This window comes from Helianthus annuus, chromosome 8 (genome assembly GCF_002127325.2).
Source record: "Helianthus annuus cultivar XRQ/B chromosome 8, HanXRQr2.0-SUNRISE, whole genome shotgun sequence".
In the NCBI taxonomy this organism is placed as follows: Eukaryota; Viridiplantae; Streptophyta; class Magnoliopsida; order Asterales; family Asteraceae; genus Helianthus; species Helianthus annuus.
The window spans coordinates 66632707-66648561 of NC_035440.2; the positions used below are offsets into that span (position 1 = coordinate 66632707).

The 15855-nt window shown below is 39.8% G+C and overlaps 1 protein-coding gene across 2 annotated transcripts; it reads left to right on the forward strand.

The window, feature by feature from the left end:
* Positions 1-1196: 1196 nt before the first annotated feature.
* LOC110941871 (probable UDP-arabinopyranose mutase 5) lies at positions 1197-5207 on the forward strand. Of its 2 annotated transcripts, XM_022183552.2 has the most exons (3): positions 1197-1355; positions 3747-3876; positions 3948-5207. In XM_022183552.2, the coding sequence occupies exon 3, from the start codon at positions 4004-4006 to the stop codon at positions 5048-5050; it is 1047 nt and encodes a 348-aa protein (XP_022039244.1). In that variant the 5' UTR covers positions 1197-1355; positions 3747-3876; positions 3948-4003; the 3' UTR covers positions 5051-5207. The 2 variants fall into 2 exon arrangements, with proteins under 2 accessions (XP_022039244.1, XP_022039246.1); XM_022183554.2 differs by lacking the exon at positions 3747-3876 and having other exon boundaries at positions 1199-1355.
* Positions 5208-15855: the final 10648 nt, after the last annotated feature.

A 15855-nucleotide genomic window follows, 5' to 3' on the forward strand; every position in this document is an offset into this window, starting at 1 on the left:
TCGGCTCGTGAGCTGGCTCGATAAGGTTTACATCTTTCATTTTTTTGTCCCACATCGCTTAAAAAATAAAAACTAAGGGAGTATCTCCCATATAAAAGAAGGTAAAGACAATGTACAAAGTGAATTAACTATTTATACTTGCATATTTAGCCATATGGTTAAATTAAATGGCAATTATGACCCTTAGTATTGGAAGAAATTCATTTTTAAAGGCTTTTTAAGTAGTAAATTTTGCGGTTCTTTGTGAGTTCGAGCTAGATCGAGCTGAGCCGAGCTAGCTCGAATTCTAATCGAGTCGAGCTCGAGCCTCAAATCTCAGCTCGATTTGAAATTCGAGCTCGAGCCGAGCCAGCTCGAATCAAGTTCGAGCCGAACTCGAGCTGAGTCTAGCTCGGCTCGACTCAGCTCGTTTACAGCCCTACACTGATTTCAGCCACAGAAGTGTTCTGCTGACATCAAAATTTTAACTATTATGTTTGGAAATAATCTATGGGATTACATGCGTATATTATTTGTTTTGTAATTTGTTAGTTATAGTATGAGTGATCAAGGACCTTCGGACGTTTATCGTCAACTGTCTAGTTCGCCTAAGGATGAAGGAACTTCTTCCCAGCCTACCCCCTCGGGGTACTCGGCGTTACATTAACTTTTTTTTTTAATTTTCTCTTTTTATCTAAACCTTCAACTTTCAGCATTGACAGTTATAGCCCTTTAACTTTCTAAAACCTTTGTAAAATATCATTTTGACCCCCTCGAGTTTTTCAACTTTCAACTTTTATTTTTATGTGTGTGTCGGTATAAATTCAGGTTGGTTAAGTCAGGTCAGAAGATACTTTTCGTTCTTATTTTCATGTACGTTTTCAATTGGTGTACGTTTGATGTAAATTTTCATATCGTTTTGATTGTATTACCATTTTATAATTCTAGTTTTCTCTTTCGGTTGCTAGCAGTAACATATTTAGGTATCATCTTCCAGTTTCTCCGTCAAGTGTTGATGTAAGTGAAGTACATATTATCAAACCAAGAACGGTTGGGGCGCGTGATGGGTTTTTTTTGAAACAATAACTTCATTAGAAAACGCCACGCCCGAAAACCAGCGCGTGGTGGTTAAATACTAGTTGTATCAATAGGTTGACTATAATTAACGCGTAGGAAGATTAAAATCTTGGGATGCAAGAAAGAAATAATTTAAAAATAAACATTGGATCAAGAGCTAGAGAAATTGTAGGAGAAGAATGAGCAATAATCCCCCTTCCCTCCTTTCCCTGGCAATAGACGCAACACTTATTAATTTCCATAATATCTCCCACGATCTTTCATTTCTCCCCGAACACATCCTCATCGATCTTTTTCTGGTACTCTCTCTCTCTCCCTCTCTCTCATTTCATTTTCCTTCTTTATTGCTCTCTCACTTTATTATCCGTTTTTTTTTTTTTTTTTTTGCTCCTTTTAGTTCGAACAAAGCAATACCTTATATTATATGATGAATTGAATTGAATTGTTAGGTCGTTTTTTTTTTTGCTCCTTTTAGTAGTGTTGCTGTTGTGTATGTTGACTTTATGGTGGAATTAGTTGAGGAAATCAGGAAGAAACCAGTTTTGTTGGTCATAAGGTGAAGAAAACCCTAATAGTTGGATTGGTGTTTTGTTTAGTGATTTTGGATAATTTGTGTTACAGGTCAATCTAGTAGTGTGATTCAGAACCCTAAGTTTACAGCTTATGGTTTTTGTATGCAGCAGTGTATAGGACTTAGGGGCCGTTTAGCAACTTCTGAATGGTTAAGTGCTGAACCAGGAAGAGGTCTGAACCATTAAGTGCTGGATCAGTATTAGGTCTGAACCATTAAGAGCCAATATAATGCTTAACCGTTCTAAGGTAAATGTTTGACCAATTCAGATTAGAGGTCTTAGCTATTTAGAGGCAAATGTCTGAACCATTCAGACATCTGCTCACGAAACAAACAGAAACAAATAGCCAGAACCATTAAGTGCTGAACCAGTAAGAGGTCTGAACCATTAAGAGCCTCATTAAAAGGTAAACAAACAGCCCCTTACTACAAGGGTGGAAGGGGCACCCAAGGTTACTACCCTAGCCCCATCCAAACCATGTCAATTCTACACCCAAGTACCCTAGAACCACCAAAAACACTGGCGGCACCTACCCACAAGTACCCTAGAACCATGGACTCACCCTTTTACTCCACACACTATTCAAAACTGGACCCCACTTCCTCACACACTACCCGTGCGGCAAAGGTTTGCCTAGCGGCAAACAACCCGTGGAACCCTAGGGGGGTGCGTCGCTGTTACCGCGCGAGTACGAACCTGCAAGGCCAACCCGCATGGGTCCTCGCTCTCCCTGAACTAATCTAAGTTGTGATAGATATTAGGTTGGTTATGTTTAATCGTATCGTGGAGAGTTTAATCAAATTGCAAAGTCTATATGCTGATCTGTATTGGAAAATGAATTAACTCTGTTTGAATGTTTTGCCATCTTAAGTAATTAACAATCAGTGACAATATAAAATCAGTATATCAGTTATGATCCATCATCTCTCTTTTTAAAATAAATAATGTATTGGCCTTGATCTGGTTATAATGAGGCATGTTTACCTTAATTGGATAGAGCATAGCGAAAATGGGAAAAAAAGTTTATGTACGGGGCTTTCGAAGGGGTGAAAAAATGTTTATTTTGTTTCTAGACTTTCAAGTAAAGTGTATTTTGGTCATTTCCAACTACATTTTGCCTTGGACCGACTTCTTATAAAAGGTTGACTTTATCTGTTTCTTGTTTGAAAAACCTTTTGTTGTCAAGAGTCATTCAGGGAAAGTGTGTTGGATAACATTCATTTTTGCTATAAGAAGAGTGGTAAAAGATGATTGGGAACATGAGGTAGATGGTTCAATAGATAATTCTAGTGAAATGGCATAAGTAGTATTACTGCTATGAATGCTCATATGTAGTTTAAGTAGTTATTGTGATTACAATGACTTGTTTCTTGGCACAATGGTTCTGGATCAAGTTTTTTCAAGATAATACACTCAAATGAGGAATATATGTTTTTAACAAAAACATCTTGGTCATGGAAGTTTACACATACAATTGATTGTCTTTATGGGCCAGATGTAGTAGAGTTTCTTTTCATTTGTTTTCAAGGTTGTTTTTTTTTTTTGGGTTATTGGATTTTATCACCCCTAACTATTGGCTATTGGCCGCTGTCACCCCCAACTATCACTTTGACGCCCGCCACCCCCAACTTAATACTTAGTGTGTTCTGTCACCACGCCGTTAACTTATTACTAACTTTTGATCCTGTTACTATACATTTGGGGTGTCCTAAGATCCCTAAAACCTTCAGAAGATCCCTATGACACCCCCAAAAGTATAGTAACAGGATCAAAAGTTAGTGATCAGTTAACGATGTAGTGATAGAACACACTAAGTGTTAAGTTGGGGGTGACGGGCGTCAAAGTGATAGTTGGGGGTGACAGCGGCCAATAACCCTTATAATATTCTACTTTTGGATGATGTTTCTAGTTTTAAGCCCACATATGAAAGAAATCTAGTTCTTTGATATTGTTGTATCTTAATGTGGTTAAAATTTCACGGTCATCCTGCTAGCTATTCATGTTTCCGTACCATCATTGTTGTGTTTTTGCAATAAAACTAGAAGAGATGTGAGTTGAGAATCTACTGTAGTCATTTAAACTTTCAAAGTAGTTATTCTCGAAGTTTATATTTCACAGAGAACTTTAAAAGCTGGAAAATTAACCCCAAGGATCTTGAAACTTTTTGTGGCCACTGAAAAGGAGGAAATTCTTTCTATGATTCAAGCACTTAATATTCAGCTTGTTTTAACACCCGTCCTTCCCACTAGTAAGTCATGCTCAACCGATTCAGTTATACAAGTTTTGACTTTTTCTAAAACATTGACTTTTTTATGCCAGGGTGCTCGGAAAAGTTCTAAAGGTGGACACAGTTTGACTTTCTTCTGAGTTATAATATGTCTCCAGCGAGTGTAAATGACAATGAAGTAGATATTGTGATTGGTGCTTTCCGCTCTGATCTAACGTCTTTCATGGAAGAATGGAGACCGATATTTTCTCGATTTCATTTGATAGTTGTGAAAGATCCTGATGTTAAAGAAGTCAAAATTCCAGAAGGATTTGATGTTCGTGTTTACACCGAGTCAGACATAGTCAAAGTGGTCGGGTCTTCTAAAGCTTCTTTGTTTTCTGGATACTCATCTCGCTACTTTGGCTATCTTGTATCTAATAAAAAGTACATAATATCAATCGATGATGACTGCAGCCCAGCCAAAACCAAAGATGGTGATTTAGTAGATATAGTCGCCTATCATCTTAACAACCTTAAAACACCCGCAACTCCTTTCTTTTTCAACACACTCTATGACCCGTATCAAAAGGGATCCGACTTCGTTCGTGGGTACCCGTTTAGCTTACGTAGCGGGGTCCCGTGTGCTCTTTCGTGCGGTCTTTGGCTTAATCTTGCAGACTATGATGCACCAACACAAGCGCTCAAACCAGATATGAGAAATACTAGGTATGTTGATGCTGTTTTGACGGTACCGTTGAAGTCAATGATGCCGATGAGCGGAGTCAACATAGCGTTTGACCGAGAACTGGTGGGTCCTGCTATGTTACCTGCTTTGAAGCTGGTGAAGGAAGGGAAAGTGAGGTGGGAAACGATGGAGGATGTATGGTGCGGGCTTGTCGTGAAAACGGTTTGCGATCACTTGAAACTGGGCGTGAAAAGTGGAATCCCATATGTTTGGAGGAATGAAAAAGGAAGTGCTATTGACAGTTTAAAGAAAGAATGGGAAGGAGTGAAGCTGATGGAGGATGCAGTGCCGTTTTTTGAGACATTAAGGCTGTCTCGGTCGTCAGTGACGGCTGAGGATTGTGTGGTGGAGATTGCTGCTGCGGTGAAGGAACGGCTGGGATCGACACATGCGGTTTTTGTGAGTGCTGCTGAGGCCATGGTCGAATGGGTGAAGCTCTGGAAGGCGGTCCGGTCATTGGATCACTGAAAGGTAATCAAGGAACTGGAAATATGTGGTTTTACTTTGATGTTTAATCTGTTGTACTTGATGTTTACTTTGCTTCACCATATCCAAATTTCATTTTATGTGGACTTGTGTTACATGGTTTCGTGTAATAAAAGCTTTTATACACTGCTGTTGTCTCTTGGTGTTGTTTATGTTTATCAATCAAATAGCATAGTGCATTTTTACCTCTACGTGCCTTGTCTGCCGCCGACCACTATATGCATCGCCACCACAGCTTATCGAGCTCTTTTGTATGTTGGCGCATTGAGTCAACTCAAAATCTCAGTTATTTAAAAAAGAGTTATTGTTACTTCTTTGGAGGTCTTTTTTTTTTCTTTTCATTTTTACTATGAAAGATGGTGATGCTTTACTCTCACCAAGCCTTCTGACATATAAAATCTACATCCCATTGGTGTTGGATCTTAAAGAAGTCAAGTGTGATATGAACTGTTTAAACCCCCTTGCATCTGTATTGATGTTTTCAATCATATTGATGGTTCTACAATGCTAGACTCTTGAAATCCTAAACAAAATAGGTAAGACATTCTTAAACAACATGAGCTGTTTAAACCCCTACATAACCCAACTAAACCCATTTTTCACACATTAGCAACCCAAGTACCTAACCAACTTGGACCTTGCTAGAGGCTCTTGCCTCTTAGTGGGAGTGGAAGATCGTGGGTTCAATCCCAAGCAAGGATTAGATTCATGGGCACAACTTAAGTAGGGCGGGAGGGGGCGGTCGACCCCCCGAACTTTTCGCTCAGTAGTGGAGAGTATGTAGTTTTCGACTTTTCGTATAAAATTTTTTGGTTATATACGTTTTCGACCCTCTGGTTTTATAAAAATTTCCCGGTCGAAAATCTCAAGCTTTGCCACTAATTAGATTAGAATTAATTTGGTGTAATTTAAGAGTAATATTTAAAAAAAAGCAACCAAAATCAAACAATTTTTTTATTATTGGAAAATTGGTTTTTAATAAACCAATCTTTGTCCCGTTGGTAAATAATAATCTTACCTACGTAATTAGTATACAATTTTTTACCAGTGGCGGAACTAGAAGAAATATCGAGGGTATCCCAATTTTTTACTGTACATTTATAGAACGGAAATTCTTTTTTTTACCTATATTACGGGGCGGGAGCGATCCTGAAAATTCAAGTGCTATGGGCAAGCCAAAAAAGGCCCTTAGGCTTTACCGAATTAAATCTTATAAACTAGTTTAACAACAAAAATAAACTCTTAAAACCTAGCAAATAACAAATATACAAAATTACAAACTACTTGCTAATTACTACTAAACGTCTAAACTAAAATTCTATAACATCATCATACAATACGTAATACATTCATACAATCATACAAGAAGTCAAGAAATCAAACTATCAAAAATCAAATAGACATATATTGAACATTCAGATAACTAACGTTCAAAAAATCAAATACACATATATCAAAAATCAGATTTAGAGGACAATAAACTCACAAACTGCGTCTGCGTGCGACGATTGTGCGAAGATCAGTTCGGTTGTTCCAATCCACCGTGCGTGCGAGTGTGAGATTGTTTTGTCACACCCTGGCTTTGCGGAAGCGTGGTTAATTTGGTGTGACTTCTTAATACCATAGCTTAATCATAACAAAGCTATATGAAAATAAAATCATGCAAGATCATCCATTGATTTAAGTTTCAAAATAAAAGTACCACAACATTGTTTTTAAAGTACCGACACACGCAACAGGAGTTACAACCTAATAACATAATAACATTGTTCAGAACTTAAAACCACAACCATAAAGCAGACGTAGTTTAAAAGCGGTGGCTCGTCCAGGCAAGAGCCACTACCCCTAAACTTGGATGACCTTATTTCTTTTATGCAGCGAGAAAACGTATCATACCATGCCAGATCCTTAATTACCTGAAATACATGTAAGTTGGAAAAATCAACAAAAATTGTTGAGCAAGTTCATGTGTAGTGAGTAAGTAAAACCTTTGTAAGTATAAAATCTTGGTATATAGCAAATAAGGAAAAAGAGATCACCAATGGTTTGCAAGGCCATTGATATGTGTGAAGTGCAAGTAGGAAGGCTCAAACCTAGCAGATTTATGCGATGGGTACAAAGTCACCCCGAGGTCCATTATGCTGGGCCTGGGGCTGGGCTCGCTACACCCAGATAGATCTACCGTTCCTGCCCCTCGGTCCTACCCTGAGGATTAATGACCTCAAGTTTCCGCCTACCCAATTCACATGATCTAAATAATAACCCTCCTTACGCTAACCATACCATATAAGAAATATTCGTAATCATAGTAACATATATTTCACCCCCGCAGTTTAGAAAACTGAAAACAGTTAAGAGAAAAGGGGGACATGAACTCACGGTGGTGCGTCTCTACCAAGTATGTCTCCAAGTCAAGCAGCTGTGCAACGACCTACATGTACTAACTCTATTAGACGGACGGCCGTGCCTTAGCTTTATGGTTTACGTTTTAGGAAATAGTTAGACAACTATTTCGTGTTTACATTCTGTGCATACTTGGTAATTATTTTCCTTCCCAAGGATGGGGGATTTAATACATGTGCGTTCGAAATATATTATTAAGTCCCACTTAAAATATATTTTATTTCTAATTCCAAAATATAAATATTTTTCTCAAAAATATTATATTTTTATTTCACATAATTTTCCCAAAATAATACTTTAACAAAAAATTACGCGTTCAAAAATATTTCCTTAAAATGCGTAAGTTACGTTTTAACGATCGAGTGGAAATAATAATTACCGGTGTAACTTATGTATTTATCGTGAAAGCGTTCGTATTATTTCGGATTCGTTAACGTTCGATAATGTTATTTTCACCCTAAAAATAATATTTATACCCTTCACAAAATAATTAACAAGTAACGTTGTGAAAAATATACTTACTAAATATATTTATTACGTTTAAATTTTGTGAAAATCCCACCTCCGATAGTTTGTAAATAAAGTCGTAGCGAAACTTATATTTTTGAAAACATGTCGAAAAGTATTTCTAACACTTATAGTGAAAATAATTCTAAGTGTTAGGTTTTTGGAAAAATTTCGCCAGAGTTTCCTCTGTAACTGGAGGTGGCCACGCTTCCAAGCGTATCATTTTCTTTTATAAATCAAATCAACCATTTTCTCATTTAACCAAAACAATATTCAACACATCAAACTAGTTAGTAAACATGTAAATTGCAAAGAATCTCATGAACTTGTAGTTTTCCCAAAACTATGGTGTAAATCCCATCACTTTTAGCGGATCTTTATATAAAGCAATCCGATCTCGTAAAAACCTTGCTTTTAAAGAAATCCCGTCTTTACATCTTCTTGTAAATTTTACAAAAATAGTTATTTGTCGAAACTTTGTGCTACACAAGTGTTCACACACTTGTGTTTTCTAAAAATCATTCTTGTTAGTGTAAGATCCGTCTTTAGAACACATGATTTCTTTGACACTCGGTCCTTTGGAAATACCACTTGTAGATCCGTAGATCTACTAGTTTTAAACACTATTTTGTAAGTAAAATCACTTTTACACAAGTTCATGATTCGTGTGTGGTAGAGTTTCATCCTTTAACCCTTTTTACATCCAAAACAACCTTATGTCATGATCCATGATCATGACCAACCCGGGTTAAATGATGATCCGAGCTACCACAACATAGATCGGGTCCAAATAACCACACAATTCAAATACTACATGATTTATACACAAACAAGCTTTTAACCATCACTTTTAGTGTTTTTAGTAGACTTCATGTTTCAACTTGCAAGATTACGAGTTTTAACCGTTACATATCCTTTTAACCACTTCAAAATAGTTCGAGAGGGTGATTTAAGCAACTTACCACTAGCTCGAGGCTAGGGAAGAGTCTAGGTGCAAAATGAGAGGATAAAAGCAACGAGAAGAGGTCCTTTGAGTTCCGAATGCACCAAGCCTCCTTATCCGAGGTCCTTAACGCTTGTATGGACTTGGAATGTGAAGATCAAGCTCGAAAAAAATTGATGGGTGTGTAGGGGGTTCGGCCGAGAGTTGATAGAGGGAAAGAGAGGGTGATTTTGTTGAGTTGTGAAGTGTAAATGATCATGGTGCAAGACTTGTTACTTATAGGCAATAGTTAGGTTATGGTCCAAAGGATTATATGTTCATTAGATACTAAACATATAGATTAAAATAATAATATGGAGGACAAGGTATGTCCCCCTTCTTGGGGACGGTTGGTTAAGGGGGGGGGGGGGTGGTTTGGTTAATTTTCAACTATTAGTTAGATAATAGTTAGGTTAGTTTAGTTAAGTTAGGTATTAACCCGGTTAGTTGTGTGTTGAGCTTTATGGCGGGTGTTAGGGTATTCAGGGACCCTAACTGGCTCAGAAAAAGAAAAATAGTGTTATTAACAATATTTTCATGTTCCGGGTATAGTCCGGTTGTTCGGTTGGATAGTAATCCGTTAACGCGCTTAACAAAGCTTTAAAGTGTCGTTAATACCATTTTTAGTGACACAACTTATTCCTAACACTTTGGAAAGTGTCTAGTAATATTTTTCTCATGTTTTGGCACTTTATTAGTTAACTAAAAGCTGAATTGTTAATTAAAGTGCTGAGGTTTGTGCTTAGTGTACGTTTTAGGCACATCCAGTCATTGTAACTTATTCCTAGAGACGCAGTTCTACAACCCTTGTATCCTTACACTCTCTACTAGTGTAGTACACTATCTCGGGCTCATACAGGCCTTAGAGGCAGTACCTGCCTGGTGCTAACTATGACAGCACGTTCAATAGGTTATCCGTTCATTGTGCTACTGTGCTTTTGGTGCATCAAGGTTGTCACTAAGGTGCTGTAAGCAGAACATGGAGTGACAACAAGTAAAGTATGATATAAGCAAGTACATGTATCAGCATTCAAGTAGCAGTTTATTCATAATTTCAAGTAAGCACAGTAATTAAGCAGAAATCAAATATTAATTAAGTCGTACGGAAACCTGATTTAGCGAGGGTTGTCACATTCTCCCCCCGTTAAAGAAATTTCGTCCTCGAAATTTGTACTACCTTAACTCCTTTTGGTCACGTCACACAAGTATAACATCGAGGTAGATAGTCATCAAATCGCATCAAAGCTTACTCACACTTGGTGGTTCCAAGAATATTTAACAATCCGCACCCTAGGGTTAAGAAGGTGGGTGCTCTTAGCAGTTGATGTTAGAAGTACAAAACGTACTTTACGTATAGCCTAATGCATTCCAGCTAGCAGGGGTCCACAAGAGAGGAGTTTTCAACCAATAAAATCCTCAAATGACCGATCGCAGTCTCCCAGCGAGTCTTCACGAAACATAGCACCCTCTAAAAGAATTCAGAAATTATCAACTCAAATGATATGGTAAAGTGATCTATCAACTCCCAAGTAGACGAGTGGCAAGGTTCAGTGTGTTTGAACCTTTTGAACTGTGAGGATACACCGAATGAATACAGACGAACCTGGTGTATCCTTGCTTTTATTTGTAGTTGCATCAGGAATATGTAAATGACAAGTCAACAAAAGTTTATGTATTTTGCGTGGAACGGTTGGCCATGATTAGCAAAAGCTACAAGTTTGTAATGACACCACAAGGTATCGTAATGACAAGATTCGAAATAGTGGTGACTGAACAAAATCACCGAGTTTGGAACCAGATGAAAGTGTACCGAAACAAGCCGGAAGACGAAACTAAGTACAACAAGGCGTTTGATTGATAACGAGGGAATCGTTGGGGGGGGTACCCATGATATAAAATGAATTTATGTACTTTTTGACCCAGCACGCAAGTGTGTGTCGAGAGTGATTTAGTTGTGATAAAGAAGACAGATTTAGGGCAAGTTGTCAAATAATCAATTAAATCCGTGTACGAAGTGAGTAGTCAGATAAGCGCAAGCTTCAGTTCTGTGAAAGTATCACTGTAAGGTATAGAAATCTATCAACGATTTAGTGGAGTCATAGACCAAATAAGTCTACTACGATCCGAAACAAAAGAATCTGTGCCAAAGTATTAGAATATGATGCTCTCAATGCATCATATAGCGTCTCAATTAACACATGTGAACTGGATAAGTTCAAGCAGTTGAACCTAGTTTCAACGTAACCAAACAATAAACGTACATATTGACAAGGAAATCTTGACATGATAGCAAACATGTAACTTGAAAGAAGGTAGTTTCAACAAGTGTGTTGACTTGATATCAGAAGAGTCAACAACGACAAACATGTAGGTCATTCGAATCACAACTAGTAATTAGATTTGACAACGTAATGTTTGAACATTCATGAAGCATTTATTCGAAATGAAACCACATGCGTAGCAAATGGTGCATGGGTTATGAAGTGATACATTCTTACTAAAACGAAGAAGTGACCAAATATATGTAGCAAACGTGCATTCGCTCTCAGCGAAGGAAAACAACGCGATGCAACTACTTGAGGGGAGCAGAAATGCAAATTTCTACTTGTTAGATGTGAAGGTGAAGACTTTAACGGAAGAAAATTTAAGTACTTTCGGGTTTGTTAACTGCAATGACAAGTTGGTCAAGTTAATGATGTTTGATTGAGTTGACAGATATGGTCCCTGAATGTAAGGCTTCTAGTCTTTTTGGATTCCGCACCTCGTGTGGATCTGGTTTATACATTGTGTAGGAAGCAGTATTTTGTTTATGTTTAAGCACGATCATTGTCCCACAATTTCATCCTGGTATATTCTCTGACGATGTTCGATTGTCGATCAGTCGTGTAGTAGTAGTTGGGTTCTCATAGTCAGTTGTATAAGAGGTCCGCTAATTTTTAGCAAGAGTCACTGATTCTGGTGGGTTAGCTTGTTCGGTTCCTGGTAGCTGACGCTTACTTGAAACTCATCATCCTTCTTTTTGACGAGAAGATATGGGGTTTTCCGAACAGGGGATTTTTGGTCTGTTATCTTCCTTCTCCATCAACTTCTGAAGCTTCACTGTCAATCCTTGCGTTTCCGAAGATATAAGTCGTTAAAGGGGGGTATTGACTGCCGGTGCAACGCCGGGAATTTATCTGATATGAACAGGATTAGCCGTGGGAGAGAACATTATGGCAAATCCTCGGGGGAAACCTTAGGGCATTTTGTTGTACTAAGGAGATCTTCGTGCTTAGTTCTTTGGCTCCTCCCGTCCCCGACATGAGCCAGAAACAATGTATTCTTTCCACAACCTCCTTCATGCCTTCATGCAATTTGTAGTTTGTAGAGGCGTATCTTTCCTCATGAGTCATGATTGCTTCGTCGTTCGACTCCGGGACGCGGGTAACGATTCTCCGCTTGGTTGCTCGATCGCGGGTTCATCCTAGTTACTATGTCGAGGTCGTTTATTAACTAGCCTCATTAATAGAGGGTCGTCTAACTTACTCTTTACTAATCTAAAAAGATTTCTAAATTCATGTGATGGGGGGCTAGGGTCGGCACTGTTATCAAATAGCGTGAATGCAGAATTTTGGGTTGATAAAGAACGTACCAGTGACCATATCTGGATCCTGGCAGGCTTTACTAGCTCCGGTGTTGGATGCTTCTTCGTGGTCTTGGTTAATCTCCCTTGGGCAATCCTTCCCAAGGTGCCCCATACCACCGCAGTTACAACCTTCCTTTCCTCTTTTCGTCTCCTGCCAACACGTTTCCCTGCCGTGTCCCCTTTTACCACAGTTGTCACACTTCCTATTACCGCACTTCCCATTATGATGGCGCTGGCATACTTCACACTTAGGTAGATTACCCAGGTACATCTTTCCCTTTTTGGCCCTTTTCTTTTCATTTGCCTGATCACCTCCCTGAAATTTACCAAGCTTTCTTTTGTTCTTTCCAGATGTCTCCACTGGTGTTTCCTTCTTCTCATCCGGGATCGAAAGTTTCACCAGCCTAAGTGCTTCCTTAGTGAGCTCCAGTCCTATCACATGGGCAATCACGGGGGATGGTGGCGTTGATACCATCATCAAGCTCAAGGCTTGAGGTGTCAGTTCCCATATGGATTGCTCCATTCTCTTCAACTCGGGTTCCACTAGGTTCGGAACGACTCGCGACAAATCGTAAAGCCTTTTTACGTGCTTCACCACATCTGGACCTTCCTTCTGTAGCTCCCAGAATTCTAGTTGCAGCCCTTGGATATCCTTCTGAGAACAATAATCCTTCCGCATTATTTCTTTCAGCTCGCTCCACGACATCGCATATGCTACAGCCTCGCCCAATTCTCGAACCTTACGGTCCCACCATAACAGAGCTCCATCTTGTAGCAATCTGGAAATGTACGGGACTTGCTGCTCTGGCGTGCAACCACTCATTCGCACAACGGCATCCACATTTTCTGCCCATTTTACAAAAGCTATGGCACCTCCCGTGCCACCGAAATTCAGAGGTTTGTAATCTAGGAAATGCTGGTAGGTACACCCTGTATCCAAGAATTCATCGTCACAATAGGTATTAGCAGGGCACCTTAGGGACTTTCCAACGTATTGTAATGCGTCTTAGGTGACTTAAACATTACCGTTAGGTAGGTTACTCCCTGAGGCACCTTCGCCATGTTTGTAGCGAAGAACCTCGTGCCGAGCTCTGACTCGAGAGGCGTGCGCTAACCATTCTGCCTCAGTCACTCGGGTGATCTCTTGATGCGACATCTTCTAGGAAGAAGTTCAGGTTAGTTAGGTCTCTTCTATTCAGGGAACGTAAATAGTTATTCGGAACACATGTATTACACATGTTTAAGTCATTATATTACACATCACGCAATTCATCAACCAAGTAATTGGGATCATGTTTACCGAAAGTATATCAAACAAACACGTGTTTCTCAGTCATAGCACATTCCCAATATATTGGTATCACGTCTTATGATTAGTTTTTTTTTTTTTCATTAAACAGGTAAGCACATTGCATCAAAATCATAACATTCGTACGTGATTTGAGGGTTTCGTCTAATGAAAGTATAGCAAGTAAACATGTAGTATTAAAGTTTTTGGTATGCACATAGGCGTTACTGATCGCATTTAGACATGGCGACTGAGCTTTCGTTGATTATTGGCCATAATGTTTTAGCACATGCTTTATGACAATTGGTTCCCATCGTTTTTCGTCTACAATTTCATTGTCTTACAAAAGGTATCACATTACCAGGGTCACCGGGTCTCCCTACCCTTGCCCAACAAGTATATCAGCATATCTAAATTGCGTAGTCAGACGTGGTCCTCACAAATCTCCACAATCTTGGGGTCTCTACCCAATCGTAACGCAATCTGCGTTATCCAGATATCAACATTTCTGGTGACTAAGGTGGGGGAGGAAAGAAGAGTAAACTGTCGACATGCTTGAATTCCTCTGCGAGCTCGTATGTTCCTCGAAGTGGTCAACTGATTTGCTGCTTAATGGTAAAGGAACGAGTATCGAAATCCTGAGGATGGTGGAATATCAGAGGTCAAGAGCATAAAAGGGATCCTGATATACGTGGCAGATTAAGGCATGCTGGTGTAGGACGTGGTGTTTTTCTTAACGTTTTCAAACAATATGCTATCTTGTGATGTAGACCCTTATCTCATGTTTTTAGTTATGTAATGTTTTGCATTTGAAGTTGCCCTTCGAGGTGTCAGCTCAAGCTTCAACGTTCCGCGACTCATATCCTTAACTTGCAGTTGATGTTACAGGAGCAACTTATCCTGTGTGTGTTTTTCATAATGTGAGAAATGGTAAGGGTTCATAGTTAGCATCGTGCATTTGTAGGCACCATCCAATTGGCTTATCGAGCGTTGTAGTGGTGAATGTAGCAAGTGGTGCGGCCTGGAGCATCTCTACTAGGCGCGGGTACGTCCTGACGGAGAGTGTTAGGCACGATGGCGCAACGGGCGTCGTTTTTCACAAGGGAAAAACGAACCTCTCCACAAATGAGGGGGGGTTGCCTGATGCAGATAGATATAAGGGGTGCAACGTCTAGCAGACTGAAAAGAAACAGGATCGTGATCAAGTATAGGTGTAGGTTCAGCAGGCGCAATATCAAGCCGTCTCAATGGTGTAGTAGCTGGCTCAAGTACAGGCTCCGGTCATGTAGCGGTGTGGTGAGTATCAGTGGTGAGTGTGGGAAACAAAGGTGCATCCATAGGAACTGGAACAGGGGCTGAAACAGGAGTCACAAGGGAGTGTCACAGGAAACTCCAAAGGTGGGTAACTATTGTCATCGTCTATCCACCCACTTCGGGTGTGTGTGAATCGAGGATCAACTTGGGCCGCAAGAAGCGCATGATTGAACTGTACAGGCACAGAGTCAGGAAAAGGGGCAATAACAGGATTAGCAGGAATATCAGCAATGCGAGGGGCATCAACATGAGCATCAACAGCATGCTCATCCTCCAGCAGTGGAGTAACAATGGAATGGTCATCGATAGGTACATTATCAATCAAAGGATCCACAGCGGGTACATCTGCACGAATAGGGTCATGCTCGAATACGGGGTCTGGAGCAGCCACTGGCTCGGGGGCTACAACATCTAAAATCGAATGTATGGTCAATGGGGTCAACTGGGCCAACTGGGTCAACCGGGTCCTCCATAGGCTGATCCAGTGGTATAAACTCGATCTCCTGATCTGGGTCGAATCCTGGGGGAAAGACAGGATCAGAATTCTCCTCAACATCGTGATCGAAAGCAAAGCTAGGAGCAAGGGCAACAGAGGATGCTCTATCAGGATCTGATTCGTGAGAAAAGTGCTGCACACTCTGAGTGTGTGAAGGTGCGGCGGCCACAGA